The 24,028-nt window shown below is 35.5% G+C and overlaps 1 protein-coding gene across 6 annotated transcripts in view; it reads left to right on the top strand.

Annotated features, from left to right (window-relative positions):
- The window catches only part of ROBO2 (roundabout guidance receptor 2), a 619,239-nt gene extending 597,925 nt beyond the window's left edge, over positions 1 to 21,314 (top strand). Inside the window, exons 25-29 of one of the 6 annotated variants that reach the window (XM_033211608.1) lie at positions 4,046 to 4,228; positions 6,450 to 6,623; positions 13,881 to 14,153; positions 15,903 to 16,094; positions 17,367 to 21,314. In XM_033211608.1, coding sequence (XP_033067499.1) covers positions 4,046 to 4,228; positions 6,450 to 6,623; positions 13,881 to 14,153; positions 15,903 to 16,094; positions 17,367 to 17,371 — 827 coding nt within the window. In that variant the 3' untranslated portion in view covers positions 17,372 to 21,314. Of the gene's footprint in view, positions 1 to 4,045; positions 4,229 to 6,449; positions 6,624 to 13,880; positions 14,154 to 15,902; positions 16,104 to 17,366 lie in introns of all 6 variants that reach the window. The other 5 variants (XM_033211607.1, XM_033211611.1, XM_033211609.1 and 2 more) reach the window with 5 other exon arrangements.
- The last annotated feature ends 2,714 nt before the right edge of the window (positions 21,315 to 24,028 follow it).

Genomic DNA, 24,028 nt, shown 5'->3' with positions numbered 1-24,028 from the left:
TCATTCATTTACTTCTCTCTCTTTTTTTAGAGGGGAAATTTTTTACCTAGATCTTCAGCTCATTGTTCATGTTTAAATCTCAACATTTTTCCTTTTTTTAGAAAGGCCACTAAGAGGTAAAGTCAGTGGATGTTCAATATATTTTAGCCATTTTACAGAAGGAATTTTAATATTTTATATACTATTTGATTTATGGAATGTGGCCAAATGTCTTTTAAAAATATTTACCATAGATATGCCCATTCCATACATCTTACCCAAACTGTAGAGGAAGGGAGGTCGAAGATACCAGACAGAGGTGGAGAGATGAAAAGAAGGAGAGAGAAAATTTCTTTCTATGTTCCTTGCCCTCCGTTTTGAAGGCAAACACAACTACACTAACATGAGACACTTCCGTCTCTTCGGATTGGGTCATGAGATTTCCTGTTGCCTGACATGGCCAAGTATCTGTGGCCACATATCTTGAATTCTAAAGTCATCTATCTTGTCTCTTTGCTCTTACAAGAAGTACAAAAGAAAGAATAGCTGATGTTCTTTCTGTATTTACCAACACTCACTTGAAGCCCTGTCTTCCATGTTACTCTCTCTTCCCAGAGGGAGACAAAAAGCAGCAGGGAAAACTTGTTGAATAATTGGGAGTTTTAAGGACATACAAGGAGCACTAAAGGCTGGGAGAGAGGCAGAGCAAAGACACAAAGGCAGGAAGTAGTCCGTTTGTTTAGAGTATCACAGGTGTGTGTGTGGAAGTGCTTGGATGAAGGACTGGCAAGTTACCGCAGGGAGATAAATGGGATTATTTGAGGCGGAAAGTTAGGCTGACTCTCTGCTAGGAGGTCTCACAGGATATAATTTCTTCAGTGCTACTACTGTAGTGTAGGATTTACTGATTTCACCTCTCAATAGCTACACCACAGTCAGTTTTATAGGTTCAGAGACCAAATGTGTCACTCTGCTAGATCCTCAGGCTGGAATTACACAGCAAGCAGACATAGACATGAAACCAAAGAAACTCAACTATTTTTAGGCTGGTTATAGTGGAAGAATAAAAATTTTAGAAAACAAATCACTGGGCCAAGTGCCTTAAGATGGATAAACATGGATGGAAAAGTTACACTCCAAAGAAACAAAGCTGCCACTTAATGTAAATTTTTTATCTTAATTTTTAAAAGATATTGCTAAATATCAATATTTAAGTGTATCAAAGCATAACCGATACACACATGTATATATCACATATATGTCTACTATTTATATAGTATCATCATATTCCTTATTTAATAAACTTTCTAAGAGTTCCTATGAGAAAGTTCTTTCTATTGCTAAGAAGTTACACATCAAATAATGTCATACACAGAATTATAGAATAATGAAAAAGTTGAATGCATTTAATTCCATATGCCTACTGTTTATTGAATTTCTAATGTAAAATGTCCCTGAACAAAAAATATGAAAATAGATATGAAAGAGTTCCTAACCTCCAGAATTCCATTGTCTAGGAGAGGAAACACATGTGTAGCAGACCGTAATATATAGAGAGGACTGATATGCGAGTTTATGTGTAGTGTTTGGAAACCAAAGGAGGTAGAGAGATGGATTCTCCCTATACTAAGATAGAATTAAGGTGATAACAGAAATGGCATTTAATTTAGACTTTAAAGTTTGTCAGTGGTTAATAGCGTTAGTGGCAATACTCTGTCTAAAGAATGAAAGATGATGTTATGTAAATGAGCAAGGAGACACACAGGCTGTAAGATAGTGAATGAGGACTAATACACAGCAGGTATATTAGTCTGGTTTCACACTACTATAAAGATATTACTGGAGACGGGGTAATTTATAAACAAAAGAGGTTTAACCGACTCACAGTTCCGCATGGCTGGAGAGGCCTCAGGAAACTTACAATCATGGCAGAAGACAGAGGGGCATGTCTTACAGGGTAGCAGGAGAGAGAGCCAGCGAGCAGGGGAAATGCCAGACACTTATCGCACAACCAGTTCTCATGAGAACAGCCTGAGGGAAACCGCCCCCATGATCCACTCACCCCCACAAAGTCCCCCGCTTGACACATGGGGATTACAATTCGAGATGAGATTTGGGTGTGGATGCAGAGCCACATCGTATCAGTAGGCTAGGCTAGATATTGAAGAGTTGCAAATACTTAACTAGCAGTTTGGATATGGCATTGGCTAGCTGGGTAAGGCTTTAAACAGAGGAACACATGTATGTAAGTGCTTCACAAAGATAGTGCAGAAAGCAATGAGGAAGACAGAAGAGATTAGAATGAAAGTAGGTAGGAGGAGTTTAGGAGTGAAATAAGATGAAGATTAAAGAGATGTTTATTTGGACAGTAAGAGCAGGCATTTAGAAAACAGAAAACAGCACAGGGAAGGGACTGGGAGTGAGCTTTCAGATGTTTTTAAACTATCCTCAGTTCCAGAGTTTCATATTCTTTTGTGACCCCCTCACTGAATTTCTTTGTTTTTTTCTTTTTTTCTTATCTAGTACAGCATTACATTGCATTTCTTTGGTTTTTTTTCTTATCTAGTGCAGCATTACATTGCAAAGCCTACTGCATCATTTCTTCTTTCATTTTGGATTGTTGGTCCTTGACTTGTGGTTAGTAACCCAGAAATGATTCTCTCAGAAGAGGCTCAGTTGCTGGTGTTATCTCGCCTTCCTTGCAGTGGCCTGTGTCAAGGGAATTTGTTTGAAAAGTAAAAAGTGTATCTCTGTGCTTTTGGCAACCAGAATCAAAACTCTATCTTTCTTTGCTACACTTAACACCCTTTTAACTTCTCAGATCATTCAAACCAGTTCAGCTTCTGTTTTCTTGGTATTGAAAGTGCATGAATCCGTGTCATTGTATCCTGGCCCCTTGACTAAAATTACAAAGACTGCGTCAGGGCAACACTCCTAACTATTCTGTAGTTGCTTAAATATTAGAGAAAAAATAAATAAATAAATGGTCTATAGCATTTGACTTTCATCTCTTTTATGTAAATATGTATTTGATTTATTTAGAAATCTTAAATTAGTTTCTTACAAATACTTTTTACCCCTCTTCTAACAAAAATAGGATAAACAATACTTGGTAGTTTTTTGTGTCTGAATTAATGGTATACCAACATGAATAAATCTTGTGATATTAATTTTATTAAGTAGATTATGTTCTGTTTGTTTTTGTCTAAGAAAATATATAAAATTATAAATGACTTGCTAGAAAATCAAGAAAAAATGTTTCTGAGTATCTTCACAACTTACAGCTCTTTAAACATAAAATTAAATTTATTTTCCTCTATTCCCATGTTGCATTTTGCAGAAAAAATTCATATTAATGCCAATGATAGTCCTTATAAATGTTACTTTTTAACATAAATCTTAGTATTAAAGAGAAAACTGGAGTTCTTAAATAACTTAAAAGGCAAAGTAAGCAAAAAGAGCATTTAAATTAATAGAACTTCTTTAAAATATCTTTTTCTTATGTTCTAAGTTCATTTGCTTTGGTATTGTTTATACGTTTTTTGTTTGTGAATTTTTGTTGTTATTTGTAATTAAGTTTATATTTTAAAATCTTGAAATAATTTTTGCCTGTTATGATATAGTGTAGTATCTATGCAGATTATCTTTGGAGTCTGCATTAAATTCAAAATATATTCACACTATTTCTTCAACTGAGTCTGTGATGAGTTTAAGAACACTAAGTTTGTTTTACTGAAAGTGTTCATTTCTGAATTATAGTAGCTTAAAGTATACATCACAACTCTCTTTTGGAAAATGATTGTGTAATAGTTTAAACAATGTAAGAGTTGAACAGTACAGCACATGCTTTGCTGATGTGTTGCAAACAGATACAGGTTTTAAATGAGCTTCTTTCTTCTGCACAAAAAATGTTTAAAATGTACGTGATACTTGCGTTTGGCTAAAGAAATCATGATGAAACTTCAAGGAAGAAGCGAGGACAGCCTACTTGCTCATTAGTATAGTGTGTACAGCAGATGAGATTTTCAATATCTACAACTCACTAGACCACTACATTTGTTTTTAGGTTCAATGGTAAATGGATGGGGCTCTGCATCTGATGAGGATCGTAACTTTTCTAGTCATAGATCTAGTGTAGGTAGCTCCTCCGATGGCTCTATCTTTGCCAGCGGCAGTTTTGCACAAGCACTGGTGGCAGCAGCAGATAAAGCTGGTTTTAGGCTGGATGGAACCAGCCTTACAAGAACAGGTTGGTAGACTCCAAGTCAACACTCTTTGCATGAGAGAATCTTGTCCTTGGACACTGACCTCTTTTCTCCTGTTCTTTCCCCTCAGTGAGTCTGACTGTAGGGCTTTCTTGAATGTGCATGAACACAATTTGGATGCTCCATTACCAAAACTCTCTTCTGATGCTAGTTTTGCAGAGCCAAGAAAAGACTCCTCCTCACCACTTTCTATCTCTGATTTTCCTTTCTCTTCACGGCTTTGCTGATTAATTGGAATATGCTTCCTTTTTATATTACGGCAAAGCAGCAACTAAGATTGCCATTAAATTTTCAATAACTCACACTTTGCAAAATCCTCACACAATTAATAATGTACCCAGTGATTAAATTTACTCAGCTTTTATCTCCATTACTTTCCTTTGCCTCATCTCTTTCTGCAAATGCATTCTCTGGGAAGGTTTCCTTAGCATGGGGTAAATGGGTCTAAGGCTGTTGGTCTTACCAGTTTAAATAGCTTATGGTCTTATTAATCGTTTGGCTAGTAAGATTTTAATACAATAATTTATTATTTGTCTTAAAGGATGCTAATTAAAGATACACCCACTGCATTTGCAAGTTGAATAAAATAATGACTACATGTGTATTTCTCTTTAGGGTAATTTAATTTTGATTTCTGAGAGTGATAAGTAATCATATAAAAGAACAATTTTATAATTTTTCAAGTGCTGCTCATTCCACAAAAAAGAATGTGGGATTAATAATAGATCAGTAATTTGTAAACATTTGAAACAAAGTAACTTAGGCATGATGCTTGCTTTTATATTTGTATGTATAATTCTTAACTATACATATAAGAATATTCTAATATATGAATTAAACTGAACTTACTTGCAAAACAAACTAATAAAACATTAAGTACGTTTGCAAAATCTTAACTGTTATCAAATAGTAAAGAAAAATGATTTTTACCCTTCTCTAAACTCTCAGGTTATAAAAATGAGTCTTGGAAGTTTTCTTGGAATTATACCACCAATATTTCTTTTGAACATACATTAGCTATCTTTAAATGAAATAAAAAATATCTTCTAAGCATTGCAGAGGTTTATTTTTCAAATAGCATCCAAACTAAAATATGTTGTAATAGAACTGTTATTTGAATTGTCTTGCATTGTAAGGAATAAGTCCGAAACTTTATGTTGCTTGAGTGCTTTTTGTGGCATTAGCTGTAAACAGAGCAGGGAGAACGTGCAAGGAAACTAATACATTAGAAAGCATAAGTGCATTTCTTGCATGTATGCTAATAGCTAATAAAGCATTAAGTAATATCCTGTCACATCGACTTAAGAAAATGTAACTACATACAATAATGTTGTATGAAATGAAAACATCCACAGGAGAATAAATACATGCACATAAACCAGGCCTCTGTTACTATAATAAACATGGTATTAAAATCGTAAGGTGTTGAAAATTTATTAGCTAACCTTTTCCCAGAATATATTTCCCTGTACACCTACTCTAAACCACAAGGAAAGGACACAGCACATATCACTTTTCAATGAGAACTTGGAGCCTGCTCAGATACAATAATATTCACCAGAAAATACCTATTGCACGCTGGATGTACAAGGTGATTTTAACCTGCTGTCCTCTACACAGATGTTATTGAGTTTATACCAAAAGAGATAGAAGTCATCGTGTGTGTGCATAAGTGGTAAGGTCAATTTAATATATGTGTCTGAGCAGACCTTTCATGTAAAATTTCAGATGTAATTACCATATGGCATTCTTCTGTGTCCAGAGAGAGTTTGTAAGTTTCCAAGGATGAAATTTTATTAAACAAATAAAACAGTATATACTTCATAGATAGCTTCTTTAATTTTAAGAACTAAAAGCTGCATGAATTTGCATACATCTTTGAAAATATCACTAATATTGTCAAGGTTAAATAAAAGTATAATCATGCAATATTGAGTTTTGGATTGGTGGATCTGTTTTATGTTCATTTGTTTGATTTTTGGGGAGGGTCAGTGGGGGTGTTGTTAGCTTATTAAAAATTGAACAAAATACGTGCACCTAAGAATGTAGAAAATATATTTTTCTACAGAGATGCACCAATATTTGCTATCTTCAAATGTTATCTCTAGGTAGATTTACAGGTTAGTCATAGAGCAGAAATACAGAACAGAATCAGCAGGCTATAATGACATTCTCCAGAACCCATTCCCTTTATTTTCATTTTAGGAAAAGCCTTTACCTCCTCTCAAAGACCTCGACCTACCAGCCCATTTTCTACTGACAGTAACACCAGTGCAGCCATGAGTCAAAGTCAGAGGCCTCGGCCCACTAAAAAACACAAGGGAGGGCGGATGGACCAACAGCCAGCATTGCCTCATCGAAGGGAAGGAATGACAGATGGTAGGTTTCTTTCCTTTACCCTTGTTTTCTCACTGAAGAGACGTGCTCCATGCAGTCATTTACTTAGATCAATGTAGTCATGGTAGCTTAGCCATTGCCTCATGACCTAACAAGACAAACCTCGCAATGTGGTCTTGTTCAAATAAAACACCATTTTTAAAAACAATCTAGAATTATTTCTATGTTATTAAGCCTCAAGAAATACATGCCATACAATTTTTTGAGGTTGATTTTTTTTTGCCATTCTGGCATCTTTCATAGATGCTTTTTAGTGAGCATTTTACTTTAAGAGTAGGAAAGAAAATATGAGCTGCATGTGCACTTATATGGTCAGAACTTTTATAATATTAAATTACAATGTCTTAGCTGCTGTTTCACTTTTGGAAAAAAAGACTTTTTGAAATGCTATAGTAATTTTTTAGTCACAAATTTCAGAGCCAAAATCAGGCTACAGGTCATGTGGTTGAAGAGTGTCTTAGTCTGTCTGGGCGGCTATAAAAACCTAGAGGCCTGCATTGTACGACAATGTTTTGGTCGATGACAGACTGCACGTGAGACAGCGGTGCCATAAGGTTAAAATGCTGTCTTTATGCTCTACCTTTTTTGTTTAAATACACAAATATAACACCGTTGTGTTATAACTGCCTGTAGCATTCAGTACAGAAACATGCTGCACAGATTTTTACCCCAGATCAATGGTATGTAGTCAGCTATACCATCTAGGTTTGTGTAAATACACTGCATGACACTTGCAGAACAATGAAATCACCTAACACCACATTTCTCAGAACTTATCTCCATCATTAGGTAACACGTGACTGTACCATAAGCTGGCAGATTCCGAACAACAGAAATTTTCTGCACAAATCTGGAGTGTGCAAAGTCCAAGATCAAGGCACTGGCAGATTTGGTGTCTGGTGAGGACCCACGTTCTGGTTCATAGAGGGTGCCTTTTCATTGTGTGCTCACATAGTGGAAGGGACAAGGTTCTCTCGGGTGTGTCTTATAGGGCTCTCATCCCTTCAGGAGGACCCCACCCTCATTAACTAATCACCTGCCAAAGGCCCCACCTCCCAATATCATCACATTGGGGATTAGGATTTTAACGTATGAATTTTGGGGGTACACAAACATCCGGACTCTAGCAGAGGGTCAGCAAACTTCTTCTATTAAAGTCTAGATAGTAAATATTTGTGGCTTTTGGGACATATGGTCTCTGTCACAACTACTCAACACTGCCATTGTTGCATGACTGCAGCTATAAAAAAAGTAGAATAGGCCAGGCATGGTGGTTCACGCCTGTAATCCCAGCACTTTAGGAGGCTAAGGCGGGCAGATCACAAGGTCAGAAGATCAAGACCTTCCTGGTCAACGTGGTGAAACCTCCTCTCTACTAAAAGTACAAAAATTAGCTGGGCGTAGTGGTGCATGCCTGTAATCCCAGCTACTTGGGAGGCTGAGGCAGGAGAATTGCTTGAACCAGGGAGTCAGAGGTTGCGGTGAGTTGAGATCATGCCACTGCACTCCAGCCTGGGCAACAGAGCAAGACTCCTTCTAAAAAAGCAAAGAAAAGTAGAATAATGGATATGACTGACTTCCAACAAAACATCATTCACAAAATGGGCAGTGGCTGGATTTGGCCCATGGTCCATAGTTTGCTGATCTAGCTCAATCTTTTTATTTCTATATAGCATCCAATATTTGAGTATTTGCTTAAACACTGTTAGTTTCAAGAAACACAATGTTACTGGAAGATATCCGTGTTCAGTAATGAGTATTTCATTAGCTTTACAGAATATAGTCTATTTCCCATATTTTTAATTTAGTTCTTATATCTTTTAAAGAATGAAATAAAATATATATACTGAAGTTATAGTCTAAGGATATGTAACACATACGTAAAGTGTCTACTACAATGTCAGATTGAAAGGTAAATTTCTTTTTCCTTTTTAGCACTATACCCTATAAGTGCACAAACATTATCCTAACATAGTTCAATTAAACACCAAAAGGATAAACTTTTAAAAACTGCACAATAGAACCATCTGGGAAGCTCTAAAATATATCCTAGACACTCAGATTTAATTATTCTGGGGTGAAACCCAGTTACAGGTAATGTTAAAGCTCCACAAGAGAACCTGTCTTGGAGAAGCTATGACCTAGTCCTGAGCACACTTACACTTGCCATTACAGGACAGAATGGAGCTTAGGTGATAAAGAAGAAAAGCATTTGTTTTTTATTCGTTTGGGGAAGGGAGTCTCCAATCCTGCAGCCCTATTTGTGCTTTCTTTTGTCATCTTACAAAGGTAAGAGGACTTAAAAAGCCAAATAGATTTGTTCTACATGCTTTCCGGTTTACTTATCTTTCCTGCTTCCTTTGTTTTCAATGGAATATGAAGGTTAGGGTACAATGGAGATTTTTGAGTCTCTGTAAATGGGTACCCTGTGGTGAGTAAGAATGCTCACCACTGCCTTTCTGCCTTAGATGTTCCAAAGATTAGCTGAGCACTTAAAACTGTTTGTAGCGTTGATCTAATTCTTCATAAATAAAAAAGGACTACTTTCACTGAATTGCTAGTTATAAAACTAATAGTTGATAATTTTGTATTTTTTTTTCTGTTGTGAAAAGAAATATTGTGGAAAGAGAAAAATGTCTAAGTATAGAATTTTCTGTGGTTTTTCAGAAATGTTTGAAGATATTATTCAGAATATGTGGAAGATATAAAATATAAATCAACAAAATAGAGATTTATTTTTCCTGAAACACTTTTAATTGCAAGCTTTTTAAGAATGTTTCCTTAAAGCAAGCTGCCTCCTAGTTTAAAGTATGATCAATATATTGCTTGTTTTTCTAAAAAATAAATAAGTTTCTAAATTTTCAAATTTGCCAGCATCTCAAAAAGGGGTTATGGATAATGTGTTATTAGAAAATGATACATTTTAGAAGTAGCGATATAGCAAAGGAAATTTCAGCCCACATATCTTCCCAAGTGCGTAATCCAAAGCCATTTTAATTACGACGCGGTGCAAAGACATTTATTTTGGATGGTGCTTTACAGGTTACCCTTAAGAACACTGTTATTTTGCAGCAAATGCATGTGTCATAGCATTTATATGGTATGGATCTACATGTCAGAAATAATTTCATAACGTTTTATATGAAAATCCAGTTGTTCTTTTTGGGAAGGCTGATGCCTAGCAGCATTGAGAGTACAGACATTTCACAATAAACCTTTTGCATTATAGATTTTACAATAGTGTTTGCTGTCTTCTAAGCAGTAATGTAAAGATGTAGGCCTTTTCAGCACCGGGAACCATCATTTTCTAGATCAGACCTTTATGGTTTCTGAGGGGAAGACAGAACATGAGTGGTTGTTGGGAGGTTGTAATGGCAAATGGCATCCTGCTTCATTGGCAACAACTCTGCCACGTGGTGTCAAACTAACTACTGGGGTAAGAAAGCAGCCTTCCCTGTGTCCCATAAGAAAGATTATTAACGGCGGGAAATGTCAGTCTGTATCCCAAAGACTGAAAAATCCCACACACATCTTAAAGGGTGTTCTTTTCCCTTTTGTAAGTTTCTCCAAAGCAGGCATTGCTGAGTCCGAATCTTGTATTCCATTTGTCTTATAAATCAAAGAATACCCTTGGAAGCCGATATATTGACCAATGCTAAAAAAGGAAGATAGATCTGTTTACCCGTCAACCTGTTTTTCCCAGATAATTTGTTTCCAGCCTATTCTCCCTTTCACCTAGCTTTTTTGTTTTTTTTGTTTTTTTTTGGTTTTTTTGGAGAGGGAGTTTTGCTCCTGTCATCCAGGCTGTAGTGCAATGGTGCGATCTCAGCTCACTGCAACTTCCACCTTCTGGGTTCAAGCGATTCTCCTGCCTCAGCCTCCTGAGTAGCTGGGATTACAGGCATGCACCACCACAACCAGCAAATTTTGTATTTTTGGTAGAGACAGGGTTTTACCATGTTGGCCAGGCTAGTCTCGAACTTCTGACCTCAGGCTATCTGCCCACCTCCACCTCCCAAAGTGCCGGGATTATAGGCATGAGCCACCATGCCCGGCCCCTTTCCCCTAGTTCTTAATGTCCTGTTCAAAGAAGGGGCCCTTTCTCATCTCTGCCGCATACTAGCGTTGGCCTTTGAGCAAATTTACTTACTAGTGTTGGCCTTTGAGCAAATAAATTTACATATTTATTATTCACTCAAATACTTATTAAGCATATAACATATAATAGACAATGGGAGCCAAACAGACAAAAATCTCCTGCCTTTTTATATTTCAGTTAGGGAAGATAGATGAAGACCAACCTAAGTACATACATGAACATGTAAGTAAGATGGTGATAAATGTGACGGGGTAAAAACAAAGGGAAGGGAGTTGAGAAGTATAGGTGTAGGGAAGAAGTATTTTTAAGTAGAGTGATTGGGGAAGGCCTCACCAAGAAGGCAGCATTTGAGAAAAGACTGGAATAACATAAGCGAAAGAGTAATGCTGATATCTGAGGAAAGGTTATTCTAGGAAATGAGAATAGCAAGTGAAAGCCTGAGATTTATTTGATAAAAAGGAAAGGGAACGATATGACTGGAGCAGAGAGAGAAACAAGATAGAATACGAAGTCAGGCAAGCAAACAAGGACTAGTGTTTGTCAGATCTTTAAGCTACCATAATGACTGGACGGGGTGTGTATATATGTGCATGTGTGCATGCATGTGTGTGTGTTTAAGGCAGGAAAGTGACACGATCTTACTTGTTTATTTTTTAAAAAGTAATTCTAGCTGCTGTGTTGAGATATACTAAACGAGGCAAAGTGGAGATTGTGGAAGCTACCTAGAGAAGAGATGATGGTGGTTCATGCCAAAGGAGAATCAATGGCAATGTTAAGAAAGGTTGGATTTTGGAGGTAGAGCTAACGGGAGTTGTTATGAAATAAGCATAGGCCATAAAGAAAGGAAACCACATTACTCTGAAACACTGGCTAACTTGTAGAATGTAACTGTGACCAGTTGAGAGAAGAAACACTGCAGAGGAAGCATATTTTATATAGGATGATCTGGAGCTGAGTTTTGATACATGAAATTTGAGAAGCTTTCTAAACACCTAAGTGGAACTGTCCAGTGTAGACCTGGTTATATGAGTCTGGAGTGTATAGGAGGAAAGATCCAAGCTGGAGATTTTTAATTTCTTTTTGCCTTCATTTTCTTATCTAAAAATGGAAGGTAATAATGTCACCTATCTCATTGGACTGTTGTGTGCCTGAAAAGAGCTAATCCTCAGTAGACCAGTAAGAGACTTTTTAGTGAATTGATTTGGTTGAAATGAATCAACATAGAAATGAGTAATAAATTTAATTTAAGTAAATGTATTTGATTACATACTTTTATTTTTCAAAAACCCATTCTTAATCCCATTTCTTTTTCCAATTAGTTTATTTCAATGTGCACGTAATGTCCTTTCTTCTTAAAATATATAAACTCCAAGGATATTTCTTATGAAGCTGTATAATTTTTGGTTAAATTAAATAATAATCAGAATTTTAGCTGGCATAAGCAGATGCTGTTTTGGCCATTTTAAAAATGAAGCTGCACTGATGGAGAATAAAAATCAATGACAAGATAAGTTATTTTGGAAGCGAATACAATAATTTCTGCTCACTGGCAGTCTAAGTTCAATAAATCAAATGAAATAATTTGCATTTATAATAACATATAGTGAAGGAAGTCAGTACTGTCGAATATGAAGGAAACACCAAACTCATTGGATTATCCAACAAACAGATATCTCAATATTGGATTATTTCTTCATTTTGGAAAAATATTCCAAATGCAACTTTATCCTCCCAACCAGAGACCCTGTTCCCTTCAGTTATTAGCAATTCATAATTTAACATGAGGACACATGTAAGAACTGGCAATGCTGCTCCATCTTAGGAACTCAGAGGAGATGCTCCAGAGACCAACATTATCAGTTCAATGGAGAATAGTATCATTTTGCTCATAAAAGAGAGTATAAAGGTTCTTGAAGTCTTTGAAAGGAATGGCTTAGCTGACTGTTAAGGAAGCTATCTTTTGTCTACAAGAAATTTATACGTTTTCCTTCTAAATTTCACAAACAGAATGTTATTAGAAACAACAGAATACATTTACAAAAATGGCATCAGAAATAATTGACTACGTTATGTACAATATCCTCTATTAATGAAATAAATATGTATTTTATGTGATATTTGGTCTTTATGAAAAAATAATATAATTACCAGTATTCTAAGGATGAACAAAGAAGTTTACAATAACATGCAAGAAAAATGAGAAGAAAATGGTCCAAATTGATGTTCAGAAGATTTCAAAATCTTCAGCAAAGTAATTTCAGAGCTAATACATACTTAAAAGTGAAAGAAAGGACTATGATTTCACAATCGAAGACATACAAAATATAAAGCTATTATGACCTGAAGAATTAATAAAAGAGAGATGAAAAGGGAGTTGATATTGGAACCTTATATTTTTTCCTATCTGATATTTAAAGAGCTTTTCTGAAAAATTCTCTCTTCTACTCTGTCTCAAATGTCTGTGATGCACTGTCTTCGCTAGCACCGTAAAACACATTCAATCTTTACTCTGAACATTGGTTATTACTTATTAAAATTAATACATTGGAAGATTATAATATATTAGTTGTAACTCATTAGCTAACTCATGAAACGAACAGCCAGAATTGGTTGTCAAGCAGAATGTTAATTGCATTTAATAAATGTTAGCTTAATGTTGTTAAATGTGCCACATACATGGGTAAAGGCAGTCATATCATTCTGAATTTCCTGAGGGGGACATTCCCTTTGGAGACCTTTTGTTCTTGGGGCCTTGTGTTAGCACAGCTTCTGGAATTTCTAGTGATCTTATTTTGTGTCATGGTATTTCTTGGGGAAGGAGGGTTGGACAGTGGATTGAACATAAACAGTGAACTGCCCTTTACACCTTGCATGATAGCCTCCATATGCAACTGAAAACACTTTCCACATTTAACTGTTAAACAACACTAGTCAATTTTGTTTCAATGATGCGATGGCCAAAAGACAGCAGAGAGAGCAATAATATGAGCTTTGGAAATAAACAATTGACTTTTATTTTCCCCAAATTTCTTTTGTATGGGTAATACCTGTATGAGGGCAAAGATTTTCTTCAACTTGAACTAAAACCTGTATTTTTCATTAAATTTTAGTCCATTCTAAACCTTATTCAAAATTTTTAGATCTTCCACCACCACCAGATCCCCCGCCAGGTCAGGGTTTAAGGCAGCAAATAGGCTCGAGCCAGCAGGCTGGTAACCTGGAAAACTCGACAGAGAGAAAAGGAAGCTCTCTGGAGAGACAGCATGCATCCAACTTAGAAGACACAAAGAGCTCACTGGATTGTCCAACTAGAACCTCCCTAGAGTGGCAGCGACAAACCCAGGAATGGATAAGCTCCACAGAACGACAAGAAGATACACGGAAAGCCCCACACAAACAAGGTGTCGGATCAGGTGTGTTCTGCACAGTCCCAAGAAAGTGTGGACTGTTACCATTTCTTTTCCTACCAGGTATTCTAGAAATGGCAGTTGTTTAAGGGCATCTGAAAAACATTAGCCTTCGATCAGTCATGGAATTTGGAATTCCTTAGCAGAGTTTCCAGTACATGCCTTAAGGCTGATTCCAACGGGCAGTGTTCCTCAGTCAACCTCTCCACAGGGTCTTTGATCTCAAGAGACTTGCAAGCTTCATCTAAACTGCTCAGTAGAAAATTTTATTTTTTGGCCTATTAATGTTTATATTGAGTACTTTAAAGATCGCTAAATTTAATCGTTTGTATCAGTTTAATCTCTGCCTTCAGCAAGTTTGTTCATTTTGACTGAAGTAACCAGTCATTCGAAAGGAGAACTCACATCAAATAGGTGAATTCATTAAAATTACAAAGTTGCGGGAAAATGCCCAGTCACAGACCCTCACGTTAGATAAGGTTATACTGGGCGTGCACTTTCTCCAACTGTTAATCAGTTGATTGATTTAGTTGACTGTTAATGTGTCTATGGGAAGTGCTTTTTTATACATCAAGCTTCCTGGAAATGTCACAGAAATAAATTTCATTGTTTGTAGTTAGATTTTTTTGGGGGGGCGGGGGGTCGCGAGAGGTGGGGAGCCTGTTTTATAAATGTATTTTCGGAGACATCTCTTCTCATGTCAGGATTCATTGAGTATTGAAACACACATACACACAATCTTTGAAAAAATATATTTTCACTTATTCATTTGGACTTCAAGTGTTCTAGATAGGCCTCTCTCCATGCATTTTCCATAACTCCATTTTGACACAACTCGATGCTCAAGTTTTTGGAAAATGTCATTGGTGCAAGGGCCAGTAGATGACAATTTTAATATCTAGGTTTAGTGAAACATTTAGAACGTTTACACCATTCAGGCTGTGAGAGAAAAATCATGTGGTTCTTGTCATTAAAGACAATGTAAGGGGAGAAATAGTAAATTCAGTTGGCATTAATCATAGAATAATACCCCGTACATAGAAAGAAAGTGAAAAGCAGAGGGAATGGGGTGTGGAGTGGGAGCAGTGAGAATAAAGAGGGAAAGAAAAAACAATGTTTGAACTATTAAGTGATTATTTGTAACATATGTCATGAGTTATTTGTAGAGAGACAATCTGTAAAAAAAAAAAATTAGCATATTATTTATTTAAATGTGTGAGTTTTTCTTTTAAGGAAATACATAGTCCTTTAAATATTGTATTTCTGTCTCAAAAAGCAACATAAATTTTAAAAGCTTATTTAATTAACTAATATATAGTTATTTAAATCGATTGAGAAAATGTTGCCATAATTTCAACTGAACCAAAAACCAAGTTTCTTTCATCTTAATGGGAAAATTGAACTGGAGCCTCATTGAACGTTAGAAATTATTCTCAGATATGCTTTTGTTAAACAAACTGTAGTTCATTGTATTCAGCCCTCTTTTATAATGAATTTAAATTTTGCAAATAATATATAACATTGCGTATTTATCCCAAGATCTCTTTTCATTTAATTCTGCTTCAGTTCCTATTGTAGGAAATGTTGCTTGCACATAGAAATTTCTTTAATATCCGGTCCTGATGAAACTTCATAATTTTAATTTTACTAAAGAATGAAATGGTAAAGCAGGCCATTCACAGTGTAATATTTAGGAGGGTAGTTTGCCTCCATGTTGCTGTTCAACTTAGCCCTTGGGGTTCTTTTCTTTTTCAGAGGAGGCCTTGGTGCCCTATAGCAAGCCCAGTTTCCCATCTCCAGGTGGCCACAGCTCATCAGGCACAGCTTCTTCTAAGGGATCCACTGGACCTCGGAAAGCCGAGGTGTTGAGAGCAGGCCACCAGCGCAATGCCAGCGACCTTCTTGACATAGGATACATGGGCTCCAACAGTCAAGGACAGTTTACAGGTGAATTATGTAAGTGCTGTAGGTCATTTAAAAGGCTATTGTGATTCAGAAAGAACCTTGAATTGATAACATTGCCATATTAAACAAAGTTCAGGTTAATAGAAAACTTGCTCTGCTACGAAAACAATCAATTGCAATTCTCAGCAAGTTTGGTCATAACTTAGGCCATCACTGTATGTATTGCTGTCCATTTTTATAAATGTTTCTGCTATTTCAAGTTTGATTTATGCTATAAAAATTGTTTTAAGTTAGTCGATTAGTCTTAATACTTGTAAGTGAAATTAAATATAGTGTATTTGTCATTTTCTTTGCCTTTTTAACTGAACACAATAAAGAAAGGGAGACACTGGCCTTTTGGTAGTTTTAAAGAAACTCCTAAGGAATTCTTCATTTTCAAGTTGCTCTTTATTTATTTTTTAAATTTGGGTAGCCACCCTTGAAGAGTTGATCTTTGATTATTAATTAATTTGTAATATTTTTTGACTACAATAACATTTTATAAATAAATTTCCATTTATGAATGAAAACTGGCACAGTTAGTATAATTAATTTTCTAAATGTAAAATATAGGTAATAGGGAAAGTTAAGAATGTCACAGCAAAAAATGTTGAGCTGCTTGTGTTAATTTCCTCAGGAAAGTTATCAGTACAGCTTTTTATTATCAGAAATATATTTGCTGGACATTTTTAACTGCCTCTTTGAATTCTGTTTAAAAGCATTGCTGAGAAAACAGCCCTGTTTCTAATATTCTCAACCACTTAACTGGTTATTGGACATGAAAAAGTAATGTCTTCCTAATCTATTTCCTTATCAGAAAAATAGCATTACCATTATCTTCACGTCACAGATTGTTTGGAAGATTCCATGAGATAATGAAAAGAGAAATAATTTCAAAACTATACATTTCTTTATTGATCTCAGTTGTCATTGTTGTGGGCTATTGCCAATCTATGATTAAGATTTGTTTATAATTTTAATTTGATTCATAACTACTTGAATTTGTCTTTGCCTTTTTTTTGAAGCAATGACAGATACACAAGAGTACCAAAATAGTTCTATTGGGTGTTTAAATTTCCAAATTCTGTAGTGTTTCTTTTCTTTTACTCTTTGATCATCTCCTTCAAGTAAAATTACTTAAGTTGACAAACTCATCTATCTGAATACCTTATTTTCATTGATTATCTGTTTGCTTTGCTTTTTGTTTTGCTGGTCAAAAAAGTAGAATGCTTAATTTACATTTTATTTCTATTTTTTTTCTCTCTCTCTCTTTAGAGTAACTGAGAGGAGACATACAAAGCTGCTCTGAAGGACCATCAGGTCCGAACTCATGGAAGTGATGACACTAAACAGTGCAATGAACAATTTCTTTATTTATGTACTATTAAAAGAACTGTAAATGCAATGTAAAGACACACAGCCACACATATCCCACAGATATTTTAATTGTGTTCTTCTCTTAAGTACACCACCCACCTTAACTCTTTCTTGTCAGGAGTATATAAAAAAGAAAGAAAACAAAACTCACCCTACAGGAAGAAAAGGATTTTCCTCTGTATATAATTTCTTTTGTGCATTGCTATGCAAGCTCACTCTTTTTAGCTCTGTTCATATTATCGTCTGTTCTTATTGGTCTGTTGTACTATATGTGAATTAATAGGCTGTGGTGCCATATATTAACTTTTAATTGTGTAACTTTTATGTTTAAATTTTGCACTGCAATTTTATTTGGTGATAAGCACAAGTCTCTACTCCTCGTGACATGAAGAAAAAGACTGAATGTGAAGGGAGTTTCTGTACTGTAAGCTAGATTGGATAATGATGGTTGTAACAAATCATGTTAGATGGGTTTCAGTTGGGGTGTAGAAATAGGAAGATACAAAGGAACGATGGTGTTGGCAAAGTCTTCTTTGAATATCAGGGACTGAGTCAATAAAAAAATAGTAGAAAGGTGGCTTTTACTATTGACAAAAGCAGGGGTCAAAAAAAGTAGTTTAAGTCTTAAGACTGAATATGCATTAAAGTATGCAGGTAGCAAAGATGTAATAAATTTGCTTAAAAAAAGAAAGTTTTATTTAGAATCAATTTTGCCTGTCATTGTAATTGACCCATCTGAGAATTACAATAAGCAAGAGGAAATTAAGGTGTTTTGCAAGAGCTGTATTTATATTACAGTTTTTTAAAAACATTTTCTGAATTATCATAATTAAGCTCTCCAACTCATTAAGTCAGAATATAATATGAAGTTCCCCAAGGAAATGAATAAAATGAACTCTAGAATATCTAGCAAATAGTTAAAGAAGCAATTTACTATTAGGGCATACTCGGGCTGTTCCCAAATATAAACTCTATTGCAATATCTTATTTCATCTTTCTAATACATGTACAGTACACACTAGAGGATAGAGCTGCATCGCTTCAATTCATGACTTAAAAAATAATACAGTCTATATACAATTTGTGTTTTATTGATTAAGAAGTGAAGTTTATGCCACCCAATGCATAGCCAAATTGTACGTGCTTAAAAAGCAGTGCTGAGAGTATGTTCAGTCCACAGTAAGTAGATTTATTGGAATCAATATTTTGTGGGACATCCTCAGAAACTGGCTTCTGACTAAAATACGTTTGACCCATTTTGAATAGGGAAATTGAAAAGAAAAGTTTAAAAGGAGAAAAAAATGCATGTTTATAAACTTTTTAAATAAAACCAGACCTTGTAAGTGGACATTAATAATGGTCCTGCCTCATTTGTTTTCACGACTTTGACAACAAGAAGTTCCTGGACATCAGTCATGTATGCTCAGAATAAATGTGACTTTGAAATATATGTTAGCTACTGTACATGTATAGTCAGTCAAGTAGAAGAGGACCTTCCTGACATTCCCGCTTGTGACATTTTTCCATGTGTTTCCTACACAATCTTAAATTTTATTTCTGTCTATACTTTCTCAAACTTTTCCTATGATAAGTTCAGTTGTTGGTGCTCTTCTAAAAATGTTCAACGTAATTAGGATCAGTTCTAAAATATGGGACCCTTCTGAGTGACAATTCGCACTCCATGCATTATTGACTCAGTGACCAATTTATGTCATGTCGTTATAACAAAGGGATGACATAATTCAACATTTCCGTCTTCTTTATTCCCTGAGACTGCATCAGCACAGGCAAGTATAGAATGTAATGTTCTTCATGGGCCCCACCAGCTTTACGGTACCATGTAATTTATTTCTTCACTGAAGAGAAAAGGAATTCTGAGACACAGTTATTAAACCCTTTATCAACTTTCTACCATCAGTGCCTGAATTCTAATGCAGTGTGATTTCTCTGGGACAAAGAGACTGAGGAAGATGAAAAGTTTCTGCCAAGAGTGAATACATACTTATTCACTAGGATGTGAGGACTTTAAATATCTCTTTATGCAGTTCCCTGCTTAACCTCTTTCTGTTTAAAGGCAAACACATTTTGAAGAGCTTTTGTGCTCCCTCCTTGTGTTTCTCTATGACCCAGTTGAGTCTGAAACCTTAGTTCATTACATATAGAACACATAGCCTTTGATCCCTGGTAACTGGCAGGTGTAGGCGATTAATCAACCAAGGCTTCAAAGTGAAGTATGCATATGCAGATGACTTTTGGACTAATGTGGGCATAGCATCATACCTTCCTGATTATCTTCAGCATATACAAATTAACTGTTACAGTTAAAATTCTGTCAGTGCAGACCTTGTGGTTACTTGGAATGTTCTTTTAGACTAGTCCATGTTGCCTATTACACCTAGTTTTAAACACATTGGGCAGTCACATTATGCACTCAAAATATCACCCTCAGGTAGATTGAGGGCAAGATAAAATGCTGTAGCTATACAAAGGAATTCAGAAACATTATTAGAAATCAAAAGCCTTTGTCAACTTGCTACATGTAAAAAGCCACTAATCAGTGTAGTCAGATGTCAACAGAAAAACAGAACTACCTATGAGAGCCACAGCAGTTTTTCATTTCATAGCCGATTTGATGAATATGATTAGAAATTCACTGAGCTCACTCTTACAGGTCTGCACGGAGGCCTGCAGAAGGCCTGCAGAAGGAAATCTGGGTGGGAGAGAATGTAATCTGATCTTGCACTCACAGGCAATGCTGCTATGTAGTCACGCCCAACACAAGCACAGCTTCGTTCGTAACAGGAAAAGTCTTCCTTGGGAAAATAGCTGTATTGGTGCCCAAACTCAGGTATGCCAGTGTATGCAGGTGGAGTCGCCCTACCCCTCTTCCAGACATGTTCTATGAGACTTTTAAAATAAGGTGGGATAGTACAGGGGCATGAAAAGAATTGATTCCTTCACAGGATTTCAATTCAGTTCAAGGGAGAATGTAGAAAATTCAAAACCAACATATAAGGTATCACACAACCAAGAAAAGTAAAACCATTGCAAGTTTACTTGCTTTGAGTACGAAACAGATGTAATGGTGTTCTATGCCATCGTTTAATGCTCTGAGTATTTGAAGGAAACAGATTTAATGGTGTTCTATGTCATCGTTTAATGCCCTGAGTATTTGAAGATGTTCTCAACAGGATTTGAGTTGCAAGTCTGTAATGTGCTTTGATGGAACACCGCCCAATTTCTATTCAATACATTTATGTAATTGTCCATTGACAGTCTAATGATAACAGTACCATTGAACCCTAAACTGTGGTTTATCTTCGCTACTGGGAAGCAAGTGTGCGTCAGTATTAAAGAGATGCAGAAATAGAATGTTCACTAATTTGTTCATCTGCTTCTGTATATTGTTTATGGAATTACATGGCAAGAACTGTTGTAAAGCAACATGTCTCTCCACGTTATTTTAGCGGTGAAATTACTTTTGTTTTGCTTCTCTATAATGTGTACTTCAAATGAAACACCATACTTTTTTTAAAAAACTGATGTTCAATTTACTAATTTTTTAAAAATCTCATAATTTCAAAAGCATTTGTTGTGATTTTAAAGTGTTGCAAGAAAAGGGATTTTGTGGCCGTGGGTAGACTTTTTATACTTTGTTTTATAGATGGATTTTTTTTTTTAACTGTAGTTTGTTTAAGTCACCAAGCAGTGTCCAAACTCTTTATGTGTTTCTTTTGATGTTGTTAGATCAGAGAACAAATTGGCATAAAATCGGTTAATAGTATTGTCAAAGAATTGTGTATTGTGTACTCACTGGGAAAAAATAAAATATATTCACATTTCAAATGTGTAGAAAAGCCATTTATGTAAAACAAAGTTGTTTGTAGACATGCCAAAACAAGACCAGGTAGCCACTTTTAGAACTCTGCATTAATATTTTGTGACTAAATGCATAATCTGTTTCTCATTCAGTTATGGTTTGAAGAGGGACAAATAGGAATTGGTGTTGACAATTAGAAGTGACAGACACTGATGAAGAACATAGCAAGCATTTGAAATATAGATCCCATTCTATCGGCACTGCTACTTTCCCCATACCATAAAGACCTTTAGACAGATTTAAAACAAGTATCTTATTTTTGAAAGTATAAGTAAATCAGAAAATTGAGGGAAAATGAATTTTTATCAATTACTTTAGAAGAGCTAATTACAAATTTCTTTTATTTTGGATGTTTTATGTTGGATGTTGAAAAGTTATCTCAGGGACTGAGTAGAAAAGAAAAATGCCCCATTTTATTACATTTTATAAATATTTTATTCTTTTTCACTGCTAAGTACAACTATAGGCTCAATTTATTTTTCCAAAAATAAAGAGAGGCAATTTCTGTGTTCTTTAAAATAATAATACTAATGACAGGAAAAAGGAAAAAGATTATTGTTAAATCCTGAAATACTCATTTAAAAATATTTTTAAAAATACAAGGTTTAGGCCAAAATTGACACATGAGATCTAATTAAACTAAAGAGCTTCTGCACAGCTAAAGAAACTACCATCAGAGTGAACAGGCAACCTACAGAATGGGAGAAAATTTTTGCAACCTACTCATCTGACAAAGGGCTAATATCCAGAATCTACAAAGAACTCAAACAAATATACAAGAAAAAAACAAACAACCCCATCAAAAAGTGGGCAAAGGATATGAACAGACATTTCTCAAAAGAAGACATCCATACGCCAACAGACACATGAGAAAATGCTCATCATCACTCGCCATCAGAGAAATGCAAATCAAAACCACAATGAGATACCATCTCACACCAGTTAGAATGGCAATCATTAAGAAGTCAGGAAACAACAGGTGTTGGAGAGGATGTGGAGAAATAGGAACACTTTTACACTGTTGGTGGGATTGTAAACTAGTTCAACCATTATGGAAAACAGTATGGCGATTCTCAAGGATCTAGAGCTAGATGTACCATATGACCCAGCCATCCCACTACTGGGTATATACCCAAAGGATCATAAATTATTCTACTACAAAGACACATGCACACGTATGTTTTTTGCGGCACTATTCACAATAGCAAAGACTTGGAATCAACCAAATGTCCATCTGTGACAGACTGGATTAAGAAAATGTGGCACATATACACCATGGAATACTATGCAGCCATAAAAAAGGATGAGTTTGCGTCCTTTGTAGGGACATGGATGCAGCTGGAAACCATCATTCTTAGCAAACTATCACAAGAAGAGAAAACCAAACACCGCATGTTCTCACTCATAGGTGGGAACTGAACAATGAGATCACTTGGACTCGGGAAGGGGAACATCACACACTGGGGCCTATCATGGGGAGGGGGGAGGAGGGAGGGATTGCATTGGGAGTTATACATGATATAAATGACGAATTGATGGGTGCTGACGAGTTGATGGGTGCAGCACACCAACATGGCAATAAGTATACATATGTAACAAACCTGCACGTTATGCACATGTACCCTAGAACTTAAAGTATAATAAAAAAAAAAATTAAAAAAAATAGTAGAGACAAGGTAATAAAATGCTCAGTGAGAACTGATCTAACACTGTGGAAAAAAAAATACTGAGGATAATGACAGTAGTAGTAATAATAAAAGCAAATGCTTATATATCTGTTTACTATAAAAAAATACAAGGTTTAGGACAACACATTTTAGAGTTTCATTTAGTTTATTATGAATAAGGTGAGAAAAAATAATATTACTATAAAGACAAATTATGTTGCATTAATGTAATACAGTAACAAAATATATATGATTAAAGACGAAGTATGTCAATATGATAAATGGTAGGACAATTATGAAACAACTGCTCCTTTATGAAATTTGTGTATAAAATGGAAAAAGTGTAAAATTATCAGAAAGGTTTATTAAAGTAATACACTACAATCTCTTGATTACTGGATATATTAGCTGGAGAAAAGAAATATTAATGTTGCACAAAAGCATTTGAACAAGAAATTTTACTTAATGTCCTCCGTTTTTTAAAATGTGATTTTATCTCTTCCACAGAGGAGAGAAGCAGAGTTCACACTAAACTTCATTTCATGGGAAAGATGTGAAATAAAACTGTACAATAATACAAAACCAAGTTTTAAAAGTTCAAAACAATACTCCAGTACACAAGCTAGCAGGGAAGGGAAGAGAATCTGTTATTTCCAAAAGTTTGTAAAGATTCTTTTCACTTTGATGAATTTAATGCGGTCTCAGTTTTGGCCTTCAACTTCTTAGGCACAGACAAAAAGTCTGACATGTAAGAGTGCTGCAAAGCTGTCAAGAATCCCAAAGATAGATGCAAGACAATTATCCAGCTGTGTGTTTAATATGAAGAACTACAAAGGTGATTGGTCTTTGCATTTTCCAGTCAAAACATTTTCTCCTTGTGGTAGTTGAGCTATAAGGGAAAACAAACAAACAAACAAACACAAAAAAACCAGCTGGGCACTGTGGCTCATGCCTGTAATCTCAGCACTTTGAGAGGATGACATGGGTGAATCAATTAAGCCCAGGAGTTTGAG

This window comes from Trachypithecus francoisi, unplaced genomic scaffold, assembly GCF_009764315.1.
Source record: "Trachypithecus francoisi isolate TF-2019V2 unplaced genomic scaffold, Tfra_2.0 Lachesis_group0, whole genome shotgun sequence".
Lineage (NCBI taxonomy): Eukaryota > Metazoa > Chordata > Mammalia > Primates > Cercopithecidae > Trachypithecus > Trachypithecus francoisi.
The sequence above is the reverse complement of the archived record's forward strand: the minus strand, read 5'-3'. Positions and strand labels throughout refer to the sequence as shown.